The 23152-nt window shown below is 50.2% G+C and overlaps 1 protein-coding gene across 4 annotated transcripts in view; it reads right to left on the reverse strand.

Annotated features, from left to right (window-relative positions):
• Positions 1–23152, reverse strand: part of LOC123350248 (deleted in malignant brain tumors 1 protein-like) — a 108182-nt gene that overhangs the window by 10576 nt on the left and 74454 nt on the right. Inside the window, exons 7-13 of one of the 4 annotated variants that reach the window (XM_044988736.1) lie at positions 20490–20819; positions 17583–17912; positions 12800–13129; positions 11665–11994; positions 10483–10812; positions 9538–9867; positions 23–1461 (exon numbers count right to left, since the gene is read on the reverse strand). In XM_044988736.1, coding sequence (XP_044844671.1) covers positions 1310–1461; positions 9538–9867; positions 10483–10812; positions 11665–11994; positions 12800–13129; positions 17583–17912; positions 20490–20819 — 2132 coding nt within the window. In that variant the 3' untranslated portion in view covers positions 23–1309. Of the gene's footprint in view, positions 1–22; positions 1462–9537; positions 9868–10482; positions 10813–11664; positions 11995–12799; positions 13130–17582; positions 17913–20489; positions 20820–23152 lie in introns of those variants that run through there. The other 3 variants (XM_044988733.1, XM_044988735.1, XM_044988737.1) reach the window with 3 other exon arrangements.

Below are 23152 nucleotides of genomic sequence, written 5' to 3' on the forward strand. Positions count from 1 at the left end.
CTAGTTCCCTGCGTGCCACTTCCTACCATGTCTCTTGGAGCTGCCGTTCAGATGTCCAGGCTTCTCGGTGCACGTGGTTCCCAGTGACTCTGATCCCCCTTGGGCATCCGCATGCACTTGGGCATATCTCTAGGTCTCGGTGCCTCCGGCATCCACAGTCAGGGGTTCCAGCTGCTCCTGGGCAGGAGCCAGCAAACAACATCTTTCCTCCTCGGTGTTCAGCCCAATCTGAGCCTGGCTGCTCCCTTTTATACTAGTGCTGCACCTGGAGCATGCCCAGTAGGGACGTGGGGTTGTGACTTCCTCACCTCACAGCAGGGAGTTAACCCTTTCTCTTCCAGAAGGGGGTGAGTACACTTTCCCAAAGCATGTGGTGCTGCAGCGACTGAAGAGTAAAATGACTGAAACAGCTATGACTGCATTGATGAGACAGGTAGGGTTGCAATTCATCCCACCAGGCTGCGTCTGCAGTTATGAGGAGAACGAATTTGTATCACGGTTACTACACGAGGTTTGCTGAGAACTCCAGATAACCAAGGTAAGTACCAGTGTTGCCTGTACTGTGAGTAAAGGGGCAGTGGAGAGAGTAAACCACACCATTGGTTCCATTCTTACAGCCTGAGTCGATGAAGACTAACAAGACGGGGAAATGAAGGTATTGTTTGTTATCTTAGCACAGCCATCAAGCAACTATCCCTTACTCTGCTTCTGGGATAATTTGTGGACCCTGCAAACCCAGGCCTCCCAGTGACTTGATGTTCAGCAGCAAGAACTGGCCAGGTCCCTTGCACCCATACAGGTCAGAGATACAGTGGACCCTTAGGGCAGGCCGACACTGCAAACTTGCGCCAGCTGCTGTAGCTCTTCTGATGAAGATGCTCTAAGCCAGGGGGTTTCGAACTTTTTTCATTTGCAGACCTTGAAATATTTTGAATGGAGGTGAAAATCTCAGACATAGTCTGTGGACCCCCAGGGGTTCAGGAACCACAGGCTGAAAACCACGGTTCTATGGTAATGACAACCTTTTATTGACCCCTTAGGCATAGTCTGCAAACCCCTGGGGCCCGCAGACCACAGATTGAAAACCACTGCTCTAAGCTGAGGGGAGAGCTCTCTGGTCAGCTTATTAACCCCATCTCCATGAGAGGCAGTAGCTGTGTCCACGGGAGACACTCTCCTGCCAGCATAGCACTTTCTACATGGGGAATTGAGGTCAGTATAACTACGTCACTCAGGGGTGCGGATTTTTCACAGACCTGAGCAACGTGGTTATACCAAAGTAATTGTGTAGCGTAACCCTGGCCGTATCTCAGTGCTTGAGGACAGCATTCCAGCAGGTGGAGGAAAAGATGAGCCGGAAGGGAGCGTGCCAGACATGAGACGCCAGGAGAGAGGAGAATGGAATACCCGTGCAGGAAGGACAGAAGCTGCAGCAGCGGCTACACAACTGGAAAAAGCATCCTGAAAAAGAATCCCAAACTTACTCCTTTTTGGAGGGGACTTTACATGGTCATTAAAAGCTGAACAACTTATCCTTGCTGATACCAAAAGCAAGTGCATGCAGCTTCCCTCGCCACATTGCCATCTTCTACAGACAGCCTGTCCACAACAGATAGGCCTCACCGACAGAGTTCATGAACCCTGAACTCACTGATAACCTAGATCCAACTATGACTGATGTCTCCATGAGTGAATATAGGACTCGCGCATGCAGAGTGACAAGGAAACCTGTGTGGATGGCAGAGTACCTGGGTTCCTAGGAAGTTATTGTTTTAAATTCTCATTTAACTGGCAAGGGGGAGGGGAAAGCTCTAGTGATCAGTGCAGACAGCACCAATACCAACAGATGGGGATGATGCTGAATTTTTATCTTAGTCTTAAGCTACAGAGAGTGATTCAGAGAAGGAGCAAAGAAGCCCAGACACAGCCAAAGAATCGCTGATCATGTGACCTTCAGAAAAATGCTAAGCGCTTTGGGGTCAGGATGGGCTGAAAGAGACTTTGAACTGTGAGCAACGAAACTCTCTCCTTTTGTTTGATTTCTGCTGTGTTCAGCCAGACGGGACTTTGTACGTGCTTTGTAAATAACCAGAAATCCAGCAATGTCAATAACTGTCTCTCTCCTCTTACTTGATATTCCTCCACTTATACATTGCAGGATCATGTTTGCCCGCTTAGTTATAGAATCTTCAATCTCTCCTTTGAACAGAAACAATCCACTGAAAATTTGCAAATGAATTTTAGTTCTGCAGTCTGTTTCTGAAGTTTTTTTTGTCCAAGTATGGCTACTTTTAAATCTGTTCTAGAATGTCTATAGAAGACTGAAGTGTTCTCCTACTGGCTTTTGTATGTGGCCATTCCTGATGTCCTGATGTCTTCTTCTTGATTTTCAAATTTAACACCGTTAATTAGGGCTTGAATAGGGACTGGGAGTGGCTGGCTCACTACAAAAGCAGCTTTCCCGCTCCTGGAATTGACACCTCCTCATCAATTATTGGGAGTGGACTACATCCACCCTGATGGAATTGGCCCTGGTTCTCCACTTGTGAGATAACTCCCTTCTCTTCATGTGTCAGTATATAATGCCTGAATCTGTAATTTTCACTCCATGCATCTGAAGAAGTGGTTTTTTTACCCACAAAATCTTATGCCCAAATAAATCTGTTAGTCTTTAAGGTGCCACCGGATGCCTTGTTGTCCTCTTGATACCAGCTGCCAGCTAGACATTGAGCTGTTGATCACTACCCGTTGAGCCCAGCAATCTAGACAGCTTTCTTTCATCCACCTTTTAGTCCATTCATCCTATTTAGTTTAATCTAGAGAAAGTTAAGAGATGACTTGATTACACTCTATCAGTACCTATCAGAGGACACAGAGGGCTCTCGAATCCAGCAGGCAAAAACAGAACGAGATCCAGTGACTGAAGCTAGATATATTCAGAAATATCAGGGCATTGATACCAGTGAGGTTAATTAATTACTGGAACAATGTATCTAGGGACACGTGAGATCCTCTGGCACTTTAAATCTATACAGGAAGAAGAAGATTGGGAGTTTTTCTTAAAAATCTGTGATAACTCAAACAAAAGATGTGGCCTTGGCACAAGAGAGATTCTCTCGCCGAGTTTTGCCGATGGCCTGATTCAATGCTCAAAACGCTCCCTTCCAGCCTTAAACTCTGTTAGTCTGAACAGGCTCCAGACACAGAAACTGCATGAGAATGGGAGAACAGGATCTCTTCTCACCATTGAAATGAAGCCACCTATTGGGTGGGCCAGGCAGCTGAGAAACAGGACAGGGAAATATGGCCCAGCTGTTTAGAACAGGAAGCGAGGAAGCAGCCTGTGTCCAATCATAGCTCCTAAAGAACATTACAGGTTCAGGATTAATTAACTAAGATGCAAATTGGCCACAAGAATGGGGATACCAGACCTCTCTTGACAAAGTGACCCTCAAACCTGAGCTGGCTTTTGTAGGTGACAAATCTGAGGAACTGTCACAGATTGAAGTGTCACTAGAGGAGGTTTTGGAATTAATTGATAAACTCAACATTAACAAGTCACCGGGACCAGATGGCATTCACCCAAGAGTTCTGAAAGAACTCAAATGTGAAGTTGCGGAAATATTAACTAAGGTTTGTAACCTGTCCTTTAAATCGGCTTCGGTACCCAATGACTGGAAGTTAGCTAATGTAATGCCAATATTTAAAAAGGGCTCTAGGGGTGATCCCGGCAATTACAGACTGGTAAGTCTAACGTCGGTACCGGGCAAATTAGTTGAAACAATAGTAAAGAATAAAATTGTCAGACACATAGAAAAACATAAACTCTTGAGCAATAGTCAACATTGTTTCTGTAAAGGGAAATCGTGTCTTACTAATCTATTAGAGTTCTTTGAAGGGGTCAACAAACATGTGGACAAGGGGGATCCGGTGGTGTCATAAACAGTTAGTTAAGGGTTAAGGTTTTGTTTTCGACCTGTAAAGGGTTAACAAGCAGTACCTGCGGACACCTGACCAGAGGACCAATCAGGGACAAGATAATTTCAAATCCCTGTGAAGGGAAGTTTTTTTTTTCTGTTCTTTGTGTTTTTAGAGAGTCTCTCTTGGGAATTAAGGGAGTCCAGACATCTTAATCAAGTCCTCCCAGGTTTCTGCAATAAATTCTTCTATTCAAGCTAGTGAGTATTAGCAAGGAACTAGTATTCTTATACTTTTATTTCTGTATTTGCAACTCTGTGTTTTGCTATATAATTTATTTAATTCTGTACTGTTATTTACTGAGAAAGAAGGGGAGGGGGAATTCTCTCCAGAGATTGATAAGTTTAGACCCTGTGTATTGTTCCATCTTGGTTACAGAGACAGTGACTTTCTTTTTTATTCTTTAATAAATCTTTTCTATAAAGGACTTGGTTGATCTTTCCTTGGGTGGATTCTCAGGGAAAGGGGAGGAGGGAAGCATCCCTCTGTAGTGGATCCCGGTATGTCTCCTAGGAAAAGGGATGGGGGAGGAAGCAGGGGGGAATGGTTTATTTCTCCTGGGTGTAAGAACTCCATGGATTTGGGGCTCTTGGGATCCCCAAGGATTTTGGGGAAGGACTGTGTCCCAATACATGTACCTTATTGGGTGGTGGCAGCTTTTACCAGATCTAAACTAGGATTTTAGTTTAGAGGGAAACCAAGGCAGGTCCCCATTTTGGAACCCAACAGCTCTAAGTGGGGGTGAGACCTATGACAGGTGGACATAGTGTACTTAGATTTCCAGAAAGCCTTTGACAAGGTCCCTCACCAAAGGCTCTTACGTAAATTAAGCTGTCATGGGATAAAGGGGAAGGTCCTTTCATGGATTGAGAACTGGTTAAAGGACAGGGAACAAAGGGTAGGAATTAATGGTAAATTCTCAGAATGGAGAGGGGTAACTAGTGGTGTTCCCCAAGGGTCAGTCCTAGGACCAATCCTATTCAATTTATTCATAAATGATCTGGAGAAAGGGGTAAACAGTGAGGTGGCAAAGTTTGCAGATGATACTAAACTACTCAAGATAGTTAAGACCAAAGCAGATTGTGAAGAACTTCAAAAAGATCTCACAAAACTAAGTGATTGGGCAACTTAATGGCAAATGAAATTTAATGTGGATAAATGTAAAGTAATGCACATTGGAAGAAATAACCCCAACTATACATACAACATGATGGGGGCTAATTTAGCTACAACGAGTCAGGAAAAGGATCTTGGCGTTATCTTGGATAGTTCTCTAAAGATGTCCACGCAGTGTGCAGAGGCGGTCAAAAAAGCAAACAGGATGTTAGGAATCATTAAAAAGGGGATAGAGAATAAGACTGAGAATATATTATTGCCCTTATATAAATCAATGGTACGCCCACATCTCCAATGCTGTGAGGAGATGTGGTACGCCCACATCTCCTCACCTCAAAAAAGATATTCTAGCACTAGAAAAGGTTCAGAAAAGGGCAACTAAAATGATTAGGGGTTTAGAGAGGGTCCCATACGAGGAAAGATTAAAGAGGCTAGGACTCTTCAGCTTGGAAAAGAGAAGACTAAGGGGGGACATGATAGAGGTATATAAAATCATGAGTGATGTTGAGAAAGTGGATAAGGAAAAGTTATTTACTTATTCCCATAATACAAGAACTAGGGGTCACCAAATGAAATTAATAGGCAGCAGGTTTAAAACAAATAAAAGGAAGTTCTTCTTCACGCAGCGCACAGTCAACTTGTGGAACTCCTTACCTGAGGAGGTTGTGAAGGCTAGGACTATAACAATGTTTAAAAGGGGACTGGATAAATTCATGGTGGCTAAGTCCATAAATGGCTATTAGCCAGGATGGGTAAGAATGGTGTCCCTAGCCTCTGTTCGTCAGAGGATGGAGATGGATGGCAGGAGAGAGATCACTTGATCATTGCCTGTTAGGTTCACTCCCTCTGGGGCACCTGGCATTGGCCACTGTCTGTAGACAGATACTGGGCTAGATGGACCTTTGGTCTGACCCGGTACGGCCTTTCTTATGTTCTTATGTTCTCATTTCTAGTCCATGTAATTGGCTACGGGCTCAATTTAACACCATACCAAACCAGTGGGGCCTGTGATTACACAGTGCCCCATTGTGCCATAGCAGGGCAGGGGATCATAGAGTCATCGACTCCAAGTCTAGAACGTACCTTTTTGAGCACCTAGTCTGATCCTAAAGCAGAGCTTTTACAGAAACATCCATTCTTGACTCAACCACCACCACCCATGGTCATTTGTGCCATGGTTAATTACCCTCACCATTCTAAATATGTCTAGCTTCAACCTTCAACAATTAGATGCTGTTCTACCTTCCTCTGCTAGATTGAAGAGCCCATTATTAAATATTTATTCCCCAGGTAGATTCTTGTACACTGTGATCAAGTCACCTCTCACCCTTCTCTTTGTTAACAGATTGAGCTCTTTGAGACTGTCGCTGTAAGGCAGGTTTTCTTATCCTTTAATCATTCTTGTGGCTCTTCTATGACCCTCTCCAATTTATCAACATCATTCCTGGATTGTGGGCAGCAGAACTGAATACAGTATTCCTGCAATGGCCACAGCAGTGTCAAACACAGAGGTAAAATATCCTCTCTGCTCCTGCTCATGATTCCTCTCTTTATGCATCCCAGGATTGCATTAGCCATTTTTACCACAGAGTCTCAGTGGGAGCTCATGCTGGATTGTCTACCTCAACCTGGAAATCTGTTTTGGAGTCACTGTTTCCCAGGATATAATCCCCCATCATGTAAACATGATCTGCATTCTTTGTTCCTAGATGTAGATATTTACATTTAAATGTACATTGTTTGCTTGCACCTAGTTTACCAAGCAATCCAGATCAGGCTGAATCAGTGACCTGTGCACTTCATTATTTACCACTCCCCCAATTTTTGTATCATCTGCAAATTTTAACACCTATGATTTTATATTTTATTTTAAGTCATTGATAAAAATGTTAAATATCATAGGTGCAAGAACCGCTCCCTGCCACGTGTGCCATGTTAATTTTATACTGCTATAGTTTTTTTAATCAAAATGTTGTGCGGTACCTTACAGAAGTCTCCGTCTATTTCATCCACACTATTACCTTTATCAACGAAATTGGTAATCTCATCCAAAAAAAAAATCAGGTCAGTTTGACAAGATATATTTCCCATAAACCCATGTTCATTTCCATTAATTGCATTACCCTCCTTTAATTCTTTATTGTTCGACTCTCATATCAGCTACTCCATTATCTTGCCTGGGATTGACGTTAGGCTGACAGGCCTGTAATTACCCGAGTTATCTCTTTTACTCTTTTTAAAAATTGGCACAACATTAGCTTTCTTCCAGGCTGCTGGAGCTTTCCAAGCGCTCCAAGACTTACTGAAAATCAATAATAACAGTCCAGCATGCTCCGTACTGTTTTAAAACCCTTGGATGCAAATTATCTGGATCTGCTGCTTTTAAACTATCTATCTTTCGTGGCTTCTGTTTAACATCCTCCTGATACATTAGTGGAATGGACAGAGCATTACCATCACCATATGGTGAGACTATATGATCTCTTTTTCCCAAATACAGAACAAAAATATGTATTGAACACATCTGCTCTTTCTGCATTGTTATTGATATTTCTACCATTTCCATCTAAGCATGGACCGATATCATTGTTAGGATTCTTTTGGTTCTTAATATATTTTAAAAATAAATATAACTATGCTCGTCATAGATTTCTTATTCTGTCCCTTTGCTTTCCTAACTAGAACAATCAAATGGGGCTGAAGGCCTCTCCACACAGCACACATACCCCTCTGCAGTAGAGGCCGAGCCCTGCATTTGGAGATGGCAGCTTCTGTCCCTGTGCAGTTAACATCATCCAGCCAGGGACAGTTAGATCCATGTCCAAACCAAGCCCCATGAGGCGCTGATAATGGCGTCTCACTGCTCAGCACACAACTCCAGCATCATGTAAGTCCCAGTTGCCATCACACCCAGTTCCTCACTTCTGGTTATGAAACTCCACAATTCTCCCAGTGCAACGAGTGTGGCCATTCACTAGCTGGAGCAAAGACACTTCTGAGATGCCTGAGTCTTCAAACACCGAAGGGAATAAACACTCTGAGAGATTTCTGTGCCTCTGATTGCTAGAGACGCTGGGGAACATAGCACTGAGGGGTCTGAATGGGCTCCACACACAGCGATTGCCTGTCTCGGGCTGAATTACCACCACTGACATCCAGCCCTCATGGTAGTCCCTGAGCTGCTCCCTGCAGCACAGGCCCTTAGCACCACACTGGAGTGTTGGCGTCAGCACTGACTGTGAGCGCAGAGTGCCCCCTGCTGAGTCCCCCTCCCACTCCCTGCACCATGGTGATGGATGTGGGTTACCTGAGCACATAACACCGGCATCTTTTCTGTGGTGAAAGTTATGGTTTCCCCAAGGCTAAGCCCTGCATTCACTGAGGGAAGCTTCTGATGCTCTGCAGTGAACATCATCCAGTCAGATGGGATCAGACCCTCACCAAAATCAAGCTCTGCCAGGGCTGATAATGCCGTCCCACAGCCCAGCTGCCTTCACAGGACGTCAGTGTCAGGTGACTGCCAGTTATCATCACAAAGGTTCCCCCCCTGCTGATTATGAAGCACTTCAACTCTCCCAGCACAGGGATTTGGGCCATTCACCAGTTGGAGTGGATCAAAACCTAGACTGACTGAGCCTGCAAATACCCCAAGGGAATAATGACTCAGAGAAATTCCTGTGCCTCTGATCACTAGTGACGCTGGGGAACTTACCGGCTGCCGCTGACAGGTCTGAACAGCCCTAAACACAGCACCTGCCTATCAAGGACTCACGCCCCACCCCTGACATGCAGCCATCTCTGGGGTGGAACAAGGCAGCTGAGAGAACAGGCACAGAAACTCATGGGCTGCATAGGAGAGGGAGTGAGGAAGAACCGTGTCTCCAGTCACAGCTCTAGGGGATGTTACAGGTTCAGGAGTAATTAGCTGAGATGGAAATCACCCGGAATGACGGGAGGAGGAATCCCACACTTCATAAAGGGATCCCAGGTTTCTACTGCCTCTGAGTGGCTGCAGACTCCATTCGATCCCAAATCCTGCAAATGGGATCTACGGTTACCCAGCGCCACGTTGTGCTGTAGCAGGACAGGGGGATCAGAGCGATCAGCGACAGGGAGGGTCTCTCACTGAGGTGCACGTACTGCTCCCTGCAGCGCTGGCCCTAAGTGCTGTGCTGGGGCACTGGGCTCAGCACTGACTGCGAGGGAAGAGCGCCCCGTACTGAGCCCCCACCCTACTCCCTGCAGCACAGGCAAGGGAAATGGGGTCAGCACTGATACCACGGGAAGAGAGACACTTACTGTGACCCCAAACTGGATCCCTGCAATACAGGCCCTTAGCGCCATGCTGGGGCACTGGGGTCAGTGCTGACTCAAACAGGAGAGCTGGGTCTGTGCTGAAAGCTTCCCAGCACCACCCACAGCGACGTGATGGAAGAGGGTTACCTGAGCACACAACACCGGCATCTTCTCCATGGTGACAGTTATTGTCTCCCCAAGGCAGAGCCCTGCATTCGGCGAGGGCAGCTTCTGTCCCTGTGCACTGAACATCATCCAGCCAGATGGGGTCAGATCCTTGCCCAAAGTGAGCCCCCGCTAGGGCTGATAACGCCATCCCACAGCCCAGCTCCCTGCACACAACTCCAGCATCTGTTATGTCCCAGCTGTCATGACACACGGTTCCCCACTGCTGGTTGTGAAACACCTCGACTCTCCCAGCACAGCGACTCGAACCATCAACCAGTCGGATTGAAGCCCTCTCTGGAACGGATGAGTCTGCAAATGTGCCAAGGGAATAAACACTCAGGGAAATTCCTTTGCCTCTGATCACTAGTGACATTGGGGAACATAGCAACTCAGATCTGATCAGTCTCTACAATTGCCTGACACAGGTTCATTCCCCCCTACTAATATACAGCAACCTCTGGGGCGTGAAGGGGCAGCTGAGAGACAGGCCATGAAAACACGCAGGCTGTGTAGGAGAGGGAGTGAGGAAGAACCCCGTCTCCAGTCACAGCAGTGGGGGATGTTACAGGTTCGGGGTAATTGGCTGAGATTAAAATCACTATAATGGGGTAAGAGCCCCACACTTCATAAAGGGACCCAGGGTTTATATTGCCTCTGAGCAGCTGCAGGCTCCATTTGACCCCAAATCCCACAAAGGGGATTTACAGTTACCCTGCGCCCCATTGTGCTGTAGTGGGGCAGGGGGATCAGAGCGATCAGCGACGGGGAGGGTCTCTCACTGAGGCGCACGTACTGCTCCCTGCAGCGCAGGCCCTAAGTGCTGTGCTGGGGCACTGGGCTCAGCACTGACTGTGATGGGAGAACGCCCCCTACTGAGCCCCCATCCTGCTCCCCACAACACCCACAGTGATGGAGGAGGGTTACCTGAGCACACAACACCGGCATCTTCTCCGTGGTTACAGTTATGGATTCCCCAAGGCAGAACCCTGCAATCGGAGAGGGCAGCTTCTGTCCCTGTGCAGTTGATGTTATCCAGCCAGATGGGATCAGTGCCTCGTCCAAATCGAGCCCCTCCTGGGGCTGATAATGCCGTCCCACAGCCCAGCTGCCTGCACACAACTTCAGCATCTGTTATGTCCCAGCTGTCATCACACACGGTTCCCCATAGCAGGTTGTGAAGCACCTCGACTCTCCCAGTGCAGCGACTTGGGCCGTTCACCAGTCGGAGCTGAGTCTGCTCTGAAATGCCTGAGTCTGCAAATGCCCCAAGGAAATAAACACTCACTGCATCTGATCACTAGTGACCCTGGGGAAAGTAGTACCTCCCATTAATGGCTGTGAACAGCCTGTGCAACTGCCTGTCAGGGGTTCACTCCCCACCACTGACATTCAGCCACCTCTGGAGTAGGACAGGGCAGCTGAGAGACCAGGCCCAGAAACTCATGGGCTGTACAGGAGAGGGAGTGAGGAAGAACCCTGTCAACAGTCACAGCTTTGGGGATATTACAGGTTCAAGGGTAATTAGCTGACATGCAAATCACCCAGAGTGTGGGGAGGAGAAGCCCCACACTTCATAAAGGGATCCCAGGTTTCTACTGCCCCTGAGCAGCTGCAGGCTCCATTCAACCCCAAATCCCACAAATGGGATCTACGGTTACCCAGCGCCCCATTGTGCTGTAGTGGGGCAGGGGGATCAGAGCTATCAGCGATGGGAGGGTCTCTCACAGAAACGCACGTACTGCTCCCTGCAGCGCAGGCCCTAAGAGCTGTACTGGGGCCAGCCCTGCCTGCAAGGGGAGGGCATTATTATTGAAACCACCACCCTGCCTCCTACAGCCGTCACCACTCTGGAACACTGGGGTCAGCACTAACTGCAGGGGGAAAGGCCCCTTGTGTGGTCCCCAAACTGCTCCCTACAGCACAGTCCCTTCACCCACATGGGGGTCAGCACTGACTGCAAGGGCAGAGCAGTCCCTCAGGAGCCCGCACGCTGTCCCTGTAGCACGGGCCCCAGCACAGTGCGGTTACATTGGGCTCTGAACCGACCGCCCCCTATTGATCTCTACCCCACTCCCTGCAGCATCCACCGGGATGGAGGAGGGTTACCTGAGCACACAACACCGGCATCTTCTCCATGGTGACAGTTATTCTCTCCCCAAGGCCGAGCCCTGCAATCAGTGAGGACAGCTTCTGTCCCTGTGCAGTGAACATCATCCAGCCAGATGGAGTCAGTTCCTCGCCCAAAGTGAGCCGCGCCTGGGGCTGTTGACGCCAGCCCACAGCCCAGCTGTCTGCACACAACATCGGCATCCTGTAGGTTCCAGCTGTCATCACACACGGTTCCCCATTGCTGGTTGTGAAGCACCTCGACCCTCCCAGCGCAGCGACTCGGGCCGTTCACCAGACGGAGCGAAGTCTGCTCTGAAATGCCTGAGTCTGCAAATACCCCAATGGAATAAACTCTCAGGTAGGTTCCTGTACATGTGATTGCTACTAATGCTGGGGAACTTAGCACCTCCCTCTGACAGGTCTGAACAGCCTCTAAACAGAGCGCCTGCCTGTCAAGGACATACCCCACACCTCTGATATGCAGTCACTTCTGGGGTGGAACAAGGCAGCTGAGAGACAGGACATAGAAATTCATGGGCTGTGTAGGAGAGGAATTGAGGAAGAACCCTGTCTCCAGACACAGCTGTGGGGGATGTTACAGGTTCAGGCAAATTAGTTGAGATGTAAATCACCCTGAGTGACGGGGATAGGAACCCCACACTTCATAAAGGGATCCCTGAGTTGCTGCAGGATCCATTCAACCCCAAACCCCAGAAATGGGAGCTACGGTTACCTAGCACCCCATTGTGCTGTTGTGGGGCAGGGGGATCAGCGATGGGGAGCGTCTCTCACAGAGGCGCACGTACTGCTCCCTGCAGCACAGGCCCTAAGTGCTGTGCTGGGGCACTGGGCTCAGCATTGACTGCGAGGGGAGAGCGCCCCCTACTGAGCCCCCAGCCCGCTCCCTGCAGCACAGGCCTGTAGAACTGTGTGGGGAAATGGGGTCAGTGCTGACACCATGGGAAGAGCAACATTTTCTGTGACCCCCAACGGGCTCCCTGCAGTACAGGCCCTTAGCCCCATGCTGGGGCACTGGAGTCAGTGCTGACTCAGACAGGAGAGCTGGGTCTGTGCTGAAAGCTTCCCACCCGATCCCTGCACCACCCACAGTGAAGTGATGGAGGAGGGTTACCTGAGCACACAACACTGGCATCTTCTTCATGGGTGCAGTTACTGTCTCCCCAGGGCCTAGCCCTGCATTGGGAGAGGGCAGCTTCTGTCCCCGTGCAGTTGACATTACCCAGCCAGATATGGTCAGATCCTCGCCCAAAGTGAGCTCCAGTAGGGGTTGATAACGCCGTCCCACAGCCCAGCTGCCTGCACACGACTCGAGCATCCTGTAGGTCCCAGCTGTCATTACACACAGTTCCCCACTTCTTGTTATGAAACACTTCGACTCTCCCAGCGCAGCGACTCGAACCGTTCACCAGTCGCAGCTGAGTCACTTCGGAGATGCTGGTGTCTGCAAACACCCAAGGGAATAAGCACTCAGGGAGGTTCCTGGGCCTCTGATCTCTCGTGTCACTGGGGAACGGAGCGTCTCCTGCTGATGGGTCTGACCGGTCTCTGCACACAGCAACTGCCTTTCAAAGGCTCCCCACCACTGAGCAGGCTAATCACTTGGGTAATGTTGAAGTCTGTTCATTCCCCTCCCAGCCAGCTGTCACCTAGTTAGGCAGATTGGTAATAAAAAAAGTAATAATTGGGGATATACCAATCTCCTAGAACTGAAAGGGACCTTGAAAGGTCATCTAGTCCAGCCCCCTGCTTTCACTAGCAGGACCAATTTTTTGTTCTAGATCTCTAAGTGGCCCCCTCAAGGATTGAATTCACAACCCTGGATTTAACAGGCCAATGCTCAAACCACTGAGCTATCCCTCCCCCTTGACCTACTGCTTCCACTAGAGCACTTAAAAAGATTATCCCCGTGCAGCTGGCAGGAACCTCCTGAGGAGGAGATTTACACCCTCACTCCTGGCGCTGGTATTCACTTCAGTGTGATACTGTGCAGTGCTGCGGGGCAGATGCTGGCATAAGCATCTTGGTGATTGGCAGCTGAACACAGTCACCCCTGTTATTAGTGGTTGCCTTAGCCTGACATCAGCATTGAATTTACATATATTGGTTCCATAGCTCCCTGAAAACGTCACCCAGAGTCCAGGAACAAACCATTCCGATGTGTAGTAAGAATAGTAAATATGGCAGGTGACCAGCTTGGCTTAACAGTGAAATCCTTGCTGATCTTAAACACAAAAAAAGAAGCTTACAAGAAGTGGAAGATTGGACAAATAACCAGGAAGAGGTACTAAATATTGCTCAAGCATGCGGGAGTGAAATCAGGAAGGCCAAATTGGAGTTGAAGCTAGCAAGGGATGTTAAGAGTAACAAGAAAGGTTTCTACAGGTATGTTAGCAACAAGAAGGTAGTCAGGGAAAGAGTGGGCCCCTTACTGAATGGGGGAGGAACCTAGTGAAAGAGGATGTGGAAAAAGCTAATGTACTCAATGCTTCTTTTGTCTCTGTCTTCACAAACAAGGCCAGCTCCCAGACTACTGCACTGGGCAACACAGCATGGGGAGGCGGTGACCAGCCCTCTATGGAGAAAGAAGTGCTTCAGGACTATTTAGAAAAGCTGGATGAGCACAAGTCCATGGGACAGGATGCATTACATCCCAGGGTGCTAAAGGAATTGGCAGGTGTGATTGCAGAGCCATTGGCCATTATCTTCGAAAACTCATGGCGATTGGGAGAGGTCCCGGATGACTGGAAAAAGGCTACTGTAGTGTCCATCTTTAAAAAAGTGAAGAAGGAGGATCTGGGGAACTACAGACCAGTCAGCCTCGCCTCAGTCCTGGAAAAATCATGAAGCAGGTCCTCAAAGAATCAATTTTGAAGCACTTCGAGGAGAGGAAAGTGGTCAGGAACAGTCAGCATGGATTCACCAAGGACAAGTCATGCCTGACTAACCTAATTGCCTTCTATGATAAGATAACTGGCTGTGTGGAAGAAGGGAAAGCAGTGAACATGTTATTCCTTGACTTTAACAAAGCTTTTGATCTGGGGGCTGCAGGAAGTGGCACGGACTGAGGGATGTGCTGGCCGCTGCTTCCCACAGCCCCCATTGGAGTGGAGTGGCGAACCGCGGCCAGTGGGAAGTGCAATTGGTCGAACCTGTGGACGCTGCAGGTAAACAAACCATCCGGGCCCGCCAGCAGATTTCACTGATGGGCCTTGTGCCAAAGGTTGCCGATCCCTGAACTAGAGGTGAGTACGGTTGGAATGAGCTCTCCCCTGACAGCGAGTGATGAGCTGGGGAGGGGAAAAGGCTTCAGGACCAGACTGTGTTTATATAAACACACCCATTCTGCCTAGTATCCAGCAGGTATCCAGCAGACAGAGCTGTGTTGGCTGGTGTTGGGTTACAAATCACTGTAGTACTGAATACAGGGGTAGTGAAATGTTGTTGTCCTGATTGTCTGAGTAAAGGGCAGCAGAACTGTGCTTAGCCTGCCCTGACTGAGGGAATCACCCACAACTGAACTGAACTCACTAACCAGGGGGCTCAGACACCAGACCCCTATCAAGAGTGAGAGGGGGTGGAGATGGGTGTTCCTGCTGAGGGGTGTGGGCTCTGTGTATGAGGTCTAGCCATGGTTCAATCTGCCCAGTTAATTAAAGTTCCATTAGGAGGTTTTTTGGTTTCAGTGATCACTAGAGCTGAAATCACCTGCTGGGAGACAGTGTTTCTGCCCAGCCTGCTTCAGCACTGAGGTTTCCCCACTAGGAGCTGACAGTCACTGAGAGCTGGATGGAGCCTCAAGAGAGCGACCTGCAGAGGTCACAGCAGAGAGGCCGGGGGCAGCAGAAGGTGAGGGTGAGCAGAGTGGTGAGTGGCTGGCAGGGCAGCTGCCACCAGAGCAAGCACCCAGACAGCAGATCAGCCAGGCGCTCTCCTCCCCGCCCCATGGTGGGAGCTGAACTCACACAGGTGCACCTCTGAACTCTGGGTCTTCACTAACCAAGGACAACCACAGTGAGTGGGATGTGGTGGAGAAGGAAGGGAGGGGCACCTTAAAGGAACTTTGGGTTGCTGGACTCTAGAAACTGAGGCAAGATACTGCCCAGTGTACTCTGGGATAGGTGTTTTGTTCATGGTTTTATCTATTTCCGGTGTTTTCCCAAGCTAATGCTGGGTTTTCTTAAAAAGATTCTTTTCTGCCCTGAGCCCTGGTCTACACACACCCACTAATTCGAACTAGGGTACGCGAATTCAGCTACGTGAATAACGTAGCTGAATTCGAACTACCCTAGTTCGAAAACTTACCCGTCCAGACGGCGGGGAAGCGAAGTCCACGGCTCCAGGGTCGACTCCGGCAACTCCTCCTGACGCGGTGGAGTACCGGAGTTCGACCTAGCGCTTCCGGAGTTCGAACTATCGCGTCTAGATCAGACGCGATAGTTCGAACTCCGAGAAGTCGAACTCGCCGCGTCGGACTTCAAGGTAAGTGTAGACCAGGGCTGAGACTCTGTGCTTCCAAGAAGGGAAGCTTTGCCTCATAGAAGCACCCAGGTGGTGGTGTGTAATTGTCTCAGGTTACTGGGTGGGTGCTCAAGCAGGTTCTGTGGTATTGATGAAAAGGACCCCTAGAATCCTAGATATTGAAGCCAGCCCTGGTTGCTGCTGACTCCACCTGGCAGAAGGGTTACCTAGATATCAACTTGTGAAATACGCAATATGAGGCTCCAGAAGTGCTGAAGTGAAGCTTGTCACCTGCGCCATGGCAATCCCTTCGGCTGAGCCAATCAGCACATAGAACAAAGCACAGCCGTGGAGACAGGCTATATTCACTGTCTGGGCCCTGTGGGGGCCTGAGAATTTACAAGGACAAAGACCCCCAGAATAAGTGTCTGAAGAGAGACCTCCTCTAGGAAGAGACAATGGTCTGTACGTAGAAAGAAAGAGGAGAGGGGACAAGAGCTCCCTTTCACCCAGGAGGCAGCTGACAGCATTTGTCTCAGGAACAGGAGATCACAGCCAAGCCTGGAGTAAAACCCAGGAAGGACTGTGGGGTGAGCGTTGCTCTACCAGACAGAAAAGTATCTCATTCAATGAGTCTAGGCTCTAGTCAGCGTGGTATGATTTTATTGGCCATGGAACCATTTCATTCCAACCCTTCTCCTTGCTACCCCTCGAATCTCTACACTCTGTGAAATCACTTGTCCTTGGTGTGACTATGAAGTGAACTAGGGATGTGTGTCGATTGGGGCAGAGATGGGAGGTGGAACTGGTCAGCTGAGGGCCCTGTTCCTTTGGGAGCAGCAGATCTGTGACTGCTGTGAATGCCCAGTGGGGCAGGGGCTGGGAGCTATAGGGGGACACTTGGAGGGCAGGGGGCTGGAGTGTGCCTATTGCCAACCTGGAGAGAGGCCACCCCACGAGGCCTAGAGGAAATGGCTTGTGTGGCCTGTGGCTGAGGGAGTTGGAGAACTGCCCCCCAGTGGGCACAGACAAGGCTTCCTCATACTAGGGGCCCATGGCACCGCACTGGGGCCTTAGGACTAGCACAACTGCAAGGGGAGAGCACCCCCTACTGACACCCAGCCCTCCTCCCTGCACCACAGGCCCCTCGTCCCCACACTGGGGCGCAGGGGCCAGCATTGACTTCAAGGGGAGAGTGCCCCCTACTGAGCCCCCATGCCGCTCCCTGCAGCACAGGCCTATAGATCTGCACAGGGGAATTAGGGTCACCAGGGCTTGTGAGAGGAGAGCGCTCCCTACTGGAACCGCCATATTGCTCACTGAAGCACAGGCCCTAAGCACCGTGCTGGGGTTAGTAATGGGTGTGAGGAGACAATGCCCTGTAATGAGCTTCCCACCCTGCTCCCTGCAACAGCATAGTGATGGATGCGGGTTACCTGAGCACACAACACTGGCATCTTCTCTGTGGTGACAGTTATTGTCTCCCCAAGGCCGAGCCCTGCATTCGGAAAGGGCAATTTCTGTCCCTTTACACTGAACATCGTCCAGCCAGATCAGGTCAGATCCTTGCCCAAATCGACCCGCTCCTGGGGCTGATAGCGCTGTCCCACAGCCCAGTTGCCTGCACACGATTCCAGCATCAATTATGTCCCAGTTGTCATCACACACGGTTCCCCACTGCTGGTTGTGAAGCACCTCGACTCTCCCAGCACAGCGACTCGGGCCGTTCACCAGTCGGAGCTGAGCCACTTGTGAGATGCCTGTGCCTGCAAACACCCCAAGGGAATAAACACTCAGGGAGGTTCCTGTGCATCTAATCAGTGGTGATTCCGGGGAAAGTAGCACCTCCCACTTATGGGTCTGAAGAGCCTCCTCACACAGCTACCGCCTCTCAGGGTCTCACTCCCCACCACTGATATGCAGCCACCACTAGGGTGCAGCTGAGAAACAGGGAAGGAAATCTGGACCAGTTATTTAGGCAGGATGGGGGGAAGAATTCTGCAGCCAGTCAGAACGGTGCCAAATGTTAAAGGTTCATGGCTCATCAGCTAAGATGCTAATTGGCCAGGGCAATGGGTTTAGGAGCCTGATGCTTGACAAAGTGACCCAAGGTCCCTACTCCTTGGGAATGGCTGCAGGCTCCATCTGACACTGAATCTGATCAGCAGGATTCAGAGAGTCCCAAGGCCCAAAGTGCCCACTGTGACCACCTCGTCTGACCTCCTGTGTAGCATGGGCCAGAGACCTGCCCCAGGGTAATTCCTAGGGCAGATCTATCAGAAACGTCCAATCTTGATTTAAAAATTGCCAGTAAGGGAGGATCCCCCACAACCCTTGATAAGATGTTCCAAGAGCTATGAATCTTCATCGATACAAATTTGCACTTTATCTATCATCTAAATTTGTCTCTCTTGAACTTCCAGCCATTGGATCTTATTAATCACTTGCCTGTAAGATTGAAGTGTCCTTTATTATCACATTTCTGTTCCCCATGATGGTAATTACAGACTGTGTTCAAGTGACCCCTTCACCTTCTCTTTGTTAAACTAAACAGACTGAGCTGCTTGGGTCTATCACCACAAGGCAGGTTTTCTAATCCTCTGATCATTCTCATGGCTCTTTGCTGAACCTTCTTAAATTTATCAACATCCTTATTGAATTGTGGGCACCAGAACTGGACACAAGATTCCAGCAGCGTTCGCACCAGCACCAACTACAGAGGTAAAATAACCTCTCTACAGCTACTCGAGATTCCCCTGTGTGTGCATCCCAGGACTGCATTAGCCATTTTGGTCACAGAGTCACACTGGGAGCTCCTGTTCAGATGATTATCCACCCCCCCCATCCCCAAATCTTTCTCAGAGTTACTGCTTCCCAGGAAAGAGTCCCCCCTCCTGTAAGTACAGCCTGCATTCTGTGGTTTTAGATGTATAATTTTACATTCGGTCATGTTAAAAGGCATCTTGTTTGCTTGCACCCAGATTACCTAGTGATTGAGATCATTCTGTATCAGTGACCGGTCCTCTTCACTATTTACCAGTCTCTCAAATTTTGTGTCATCTGCAAACTTTCTAAGTGATGTTTTTATGTTTTCCTCCAGTCCCTTGATAAAATTGTTAAATAGTGTAGAGGCAAGAAGTGATCCTGCAGGACCCCAATCAAAGACATTTGACTGATGATGAGTCCCCATTCACAATTACATTTTGAGACCAGGAAGTTGGCCAGTTTTTAATTGATTTATCATGTATAATGTCAATTTTGCATTGTTCTCATGCAGTCCAAGTTGAATGCCTTACAGGAATCTAGAGCAGTAGTGGGCAAACTGCAGCCCACAGGCAGGATGCAGCCCCTCAGGGCTTTGGATCCGGCCTGTGGGATTGCCACCCCAGTGGCGCCGTGGGTACCGTGCTGCTCCTCGAAGCGGCCAGGTGAGGGTAGGGGGTCTGAGGGCTCCGTGCGCAGCCCTTGCCTGTGGGTTCCACACCCAAAGCTCCCATTGGCCACAGTTCCCCATTCCCAGGAGCGGTGTGGGCCCAGGGCAGGCAAGGAACCTGCCTTAGTGGTGCCACGCCGCTGGCACGCCGAAGCCACTCCAGGTAAGCAGTGCCAGGCCAGAGCCCGCACTCCGAACCCCTCCTGCATCCTGCACCCCAACCCCCTGTGCTGAGCCCCCTGCTGCATCCCACACCCCACCTGCACCCCAACCCCCTCTCCTGACAAGCTTTGGAGCTCACACAGAGCTCTTCTTCAGGTCTGGGCTTGGTATGGTTGGAAAGCTTGTCTCTCTCACCAACAGAAGTTGGTCCAATAAAAGACATTTCCACACCCACCTTGTCTCTCTCGTATCCTGGGACCGACATGGCTGCAACTACACTGCACACAAAAATGGCAGCTGTCTAAGCACATCAAGGCTATTCCCTCCCATCTCGTCGGAATAAGACACCAAGCGAGTCTGACTAGAACTCACTGGTCACAGAGCGCCCACAGTGCTGTAGTTGGGTGGGGGGATCAGAGTGAGCAGAGGTGGCGTATACATCTCAGCCTGCAGCAGGGTGCCCTGGCACCACGCGGGGGCATTGGGATCAGCACTGACTCTGAGAGAGGGCAGCCCCCTCCTGTGGTCCCCACCCTGCTCCCTGCAGCAAGGCCCTTAGATGTGACCTGGGGCCTTTTGGTTACGCATAAATCTGCAGGGAGAGCAGCCTCCGCTGAGCCCAGCCCCACTCCCTGCAGCACAGTTTTTGCATCAGATTGTGCAGTAGGGTCAGGACTCACTGTGAGGGGAGAGCGCCCCAATGAATCCCCGAACTGCTTTTCACATGGGCATGATGAAGGAGAGTTACCTGAGCACACAACACCGACATCTTCTCTGTGGTGACAATTATGATCCCCCCAAGGCTTAGCCCTGCATTCGGAGAGGGCAGCTTCGGTCCCTGTGCAGTTAACCTCATCCAGCAAAATTGGCCCAGATCCTTGTCCAAATCGAGCCCCTCCTGGGGCTGATAACGCCGTCCCACAGCCCAGCTGCCTGCACACGACTCCGGCATCCTGTAAGTCCCAGCCGTCATCACACACGGTTCCCCACTGCTGGTTACGAATCACCTCGACTCTCCCAGCGCAGCGACTTGGGCTGTTCAGCAATCGCACCTGAGCCAGATGTGGAAGGGCTGAGTCTGCAAATTCCCCAAGGGAGTAGACAGAGAGATTCCTGTGCATCTTATCACTAGCAATGCTGGGAAATGCAACGCCTCCCACTGACAGGTCTAAACAGCCTCAGCACACAGTGACTGACCATCAAGGGCTCACTCCTCACCACAGACATGCTACTACTTCTGGGTGGAACAGTGCAGCCGAGAGACAGGCTACGGAAAGATGGCCTAGTAGTTTAGGCAGGAAGTGGGGAAGAATTATGTCTCTCTCAGATAGTGCCGGTCTGAAACTTAGGCCTATGAGATTGCCCAACTAGAGTGTCAATGTCCCACCACCAGAGGCCACACTTGCTGACTCATCATGGTCAGGTGACTAGCTGCAGACTGTTGATTGGACACCTCCAGGTATTCCTGGGCCTGTCTTACCCCTTATCTGAACAACCAGTTGCTAGGCCAGCTGCTGGCCAGACCCATCGGACCTGCCCAAGTTCCTCATTCTTGTTCCTGACTCCTGCTTTCTTGCCCAGTTACTGTTCCTTGCTCCTGACGCCTGTTGCCTGGCCCAGGGAGTGCTGTATATCTCACAGGGAAACAGCACAGCCCCCCAGCACCTCACTAGGACACTGGGGTCAGCACTGACTCAAACAGGAAAGCAGGGACTGTGCTGAAAGCTTCCCAGCCTGTTCCACGCAGCACCCCCAGATACGTGAGAGAGGCAGGTTACCTGAGCAAACAACACCGGCATCTTCTCCATGGTGACATTTATTGTTTCCCCAAGGCCGAGCCCTGCAATCGGCAAGGGCAGCTTCTGTCCCTGTGCAGTTAACCTCATCCATCCAGATGGTGTCAGATCCTCTCCCAAATCGAGCCCCCGCTAGGGCTGATAACGCCATCCCACAGCCCAGCTGCCTGCACACGACTCCAGCATCAGTTAAGTCCCAGCCATCATCACACACGGTTCCCCACTGATGGTTGTGAAGCACCTCGACTCTCCCAGCGCAGCGATTGGGGCCGTTCACCAGCTGGAGAGGACCTGGGTCTGGAATGTTGGAGTCTGCAAATGCAATAAAAACTCAAAAAGATTCCTGTGCATCTGATCACAAGTAGCAAAGAGTCCTGTGGCACCTTATAGATTAACAGACGTTTTACAGCATGAGCTTTCGTGGGTGAATACCCACTTCTTCAGATGCAAGACTTGCATCTGAAGAAGTGGGTATTCACCCACGAAAGCTCATGCTGTAAAACGTCTGTTAGTCTATAAGGTGCCACAGGACTCTTTGCTGCTTCTACAGAACCAGACTAACACGGCTACCCCTCTGATACTGATCACAAGTGATGCTGATGACTGTATCACCTACCACTGATGGGAGTGACTGGCCTCCTCCCACAGCCACTGCATGTCAAGGGCTCAGTCCCCACCACTGACATGCTGACACTTCGGGGTCGGACATTGCAGCTGAGAGTCAGGGCACAGAAACATGGTGACTGTGCATGACAGGAAGTAGGGGGAAATGCTCATCCAGTCAGAGCTGTGGGGGACATCACAGGTTCAGGGGTAATTATCTGCGGTGCAGATTATCCAGCATGGTTGAGCTAGGAGCCCAACAAAGTGACCTGGGTTTGTAGTCCTCGGGAGCAGCTACAAGTTCGGTTTGACACCAAGTCCCACAGCTGGGATCCATGCTTACCCAGTGCCCCATTGTGCAAGGGAGGGGTGGGGGATCAGAGCGATCAGAGTGGGGAGAGGGCCTCTCACTGTACGACACACATCACCCTCTGCAGCGCGTGCTCCCTAGCTCAGCTCTGGGGAATTGTGAGAGTCACTGACTGTGTGGAGAGAGCCCCATACCCTGCAGTACAGACCTTTTGTCAGCCAGCGGGAGGACTGGGGTGAGCCCAGACTGCACCTACTACTGTGTTCCCAACCTGCTCCCTTCAGTACAGGCCCATGGCATAATGCTGGGGCACAGGAACTCAGATGGGGAACCAGGGACTGTGCTGAAAGCTTCCTAATCCACTCCCTGCAGCACCCACCGTGACAGAAGACATGAGGCTTACCTGAGCACACAACACCAGCATCTTCTACGTGGTTACAGTTATGCTCTCCCCAAGGCCTAGCTGTGCATACGGAGAGGGCGGCTTCTGTCCCTGTGCAGTGTACCTCATGCAGCCAGATACGGTCAGTTCCCTGTCCAAACCGAGACCCATGTGGGGCTGATAACGCCGTTCCACAGCCCAGCTGCCTGCACACGACTCTGGCCTCAGTTAAATCCCAGCTGTCATCACACACGGTTCCCCATTGCTGGTTGTGAAGCACCTCGACTCTCCCAGCGCAGCGATTTGGGCCATTCACAAGT

Source organism: Mauremys mutica, chromosome 15, assembly GCF_020497125.1.
Source record: "Mauremys mutica isolate MM-2020 ecotype Southern chromosome 15, ASM2049712v1, whole genome shotgun sequence".
Classification (NCBI taxonomy): domain Eukaryota; kingdom Metazoa; phylum Chordata; order Testudines; family Geoemydidae; genus Mauremys; species Mauremys mutica.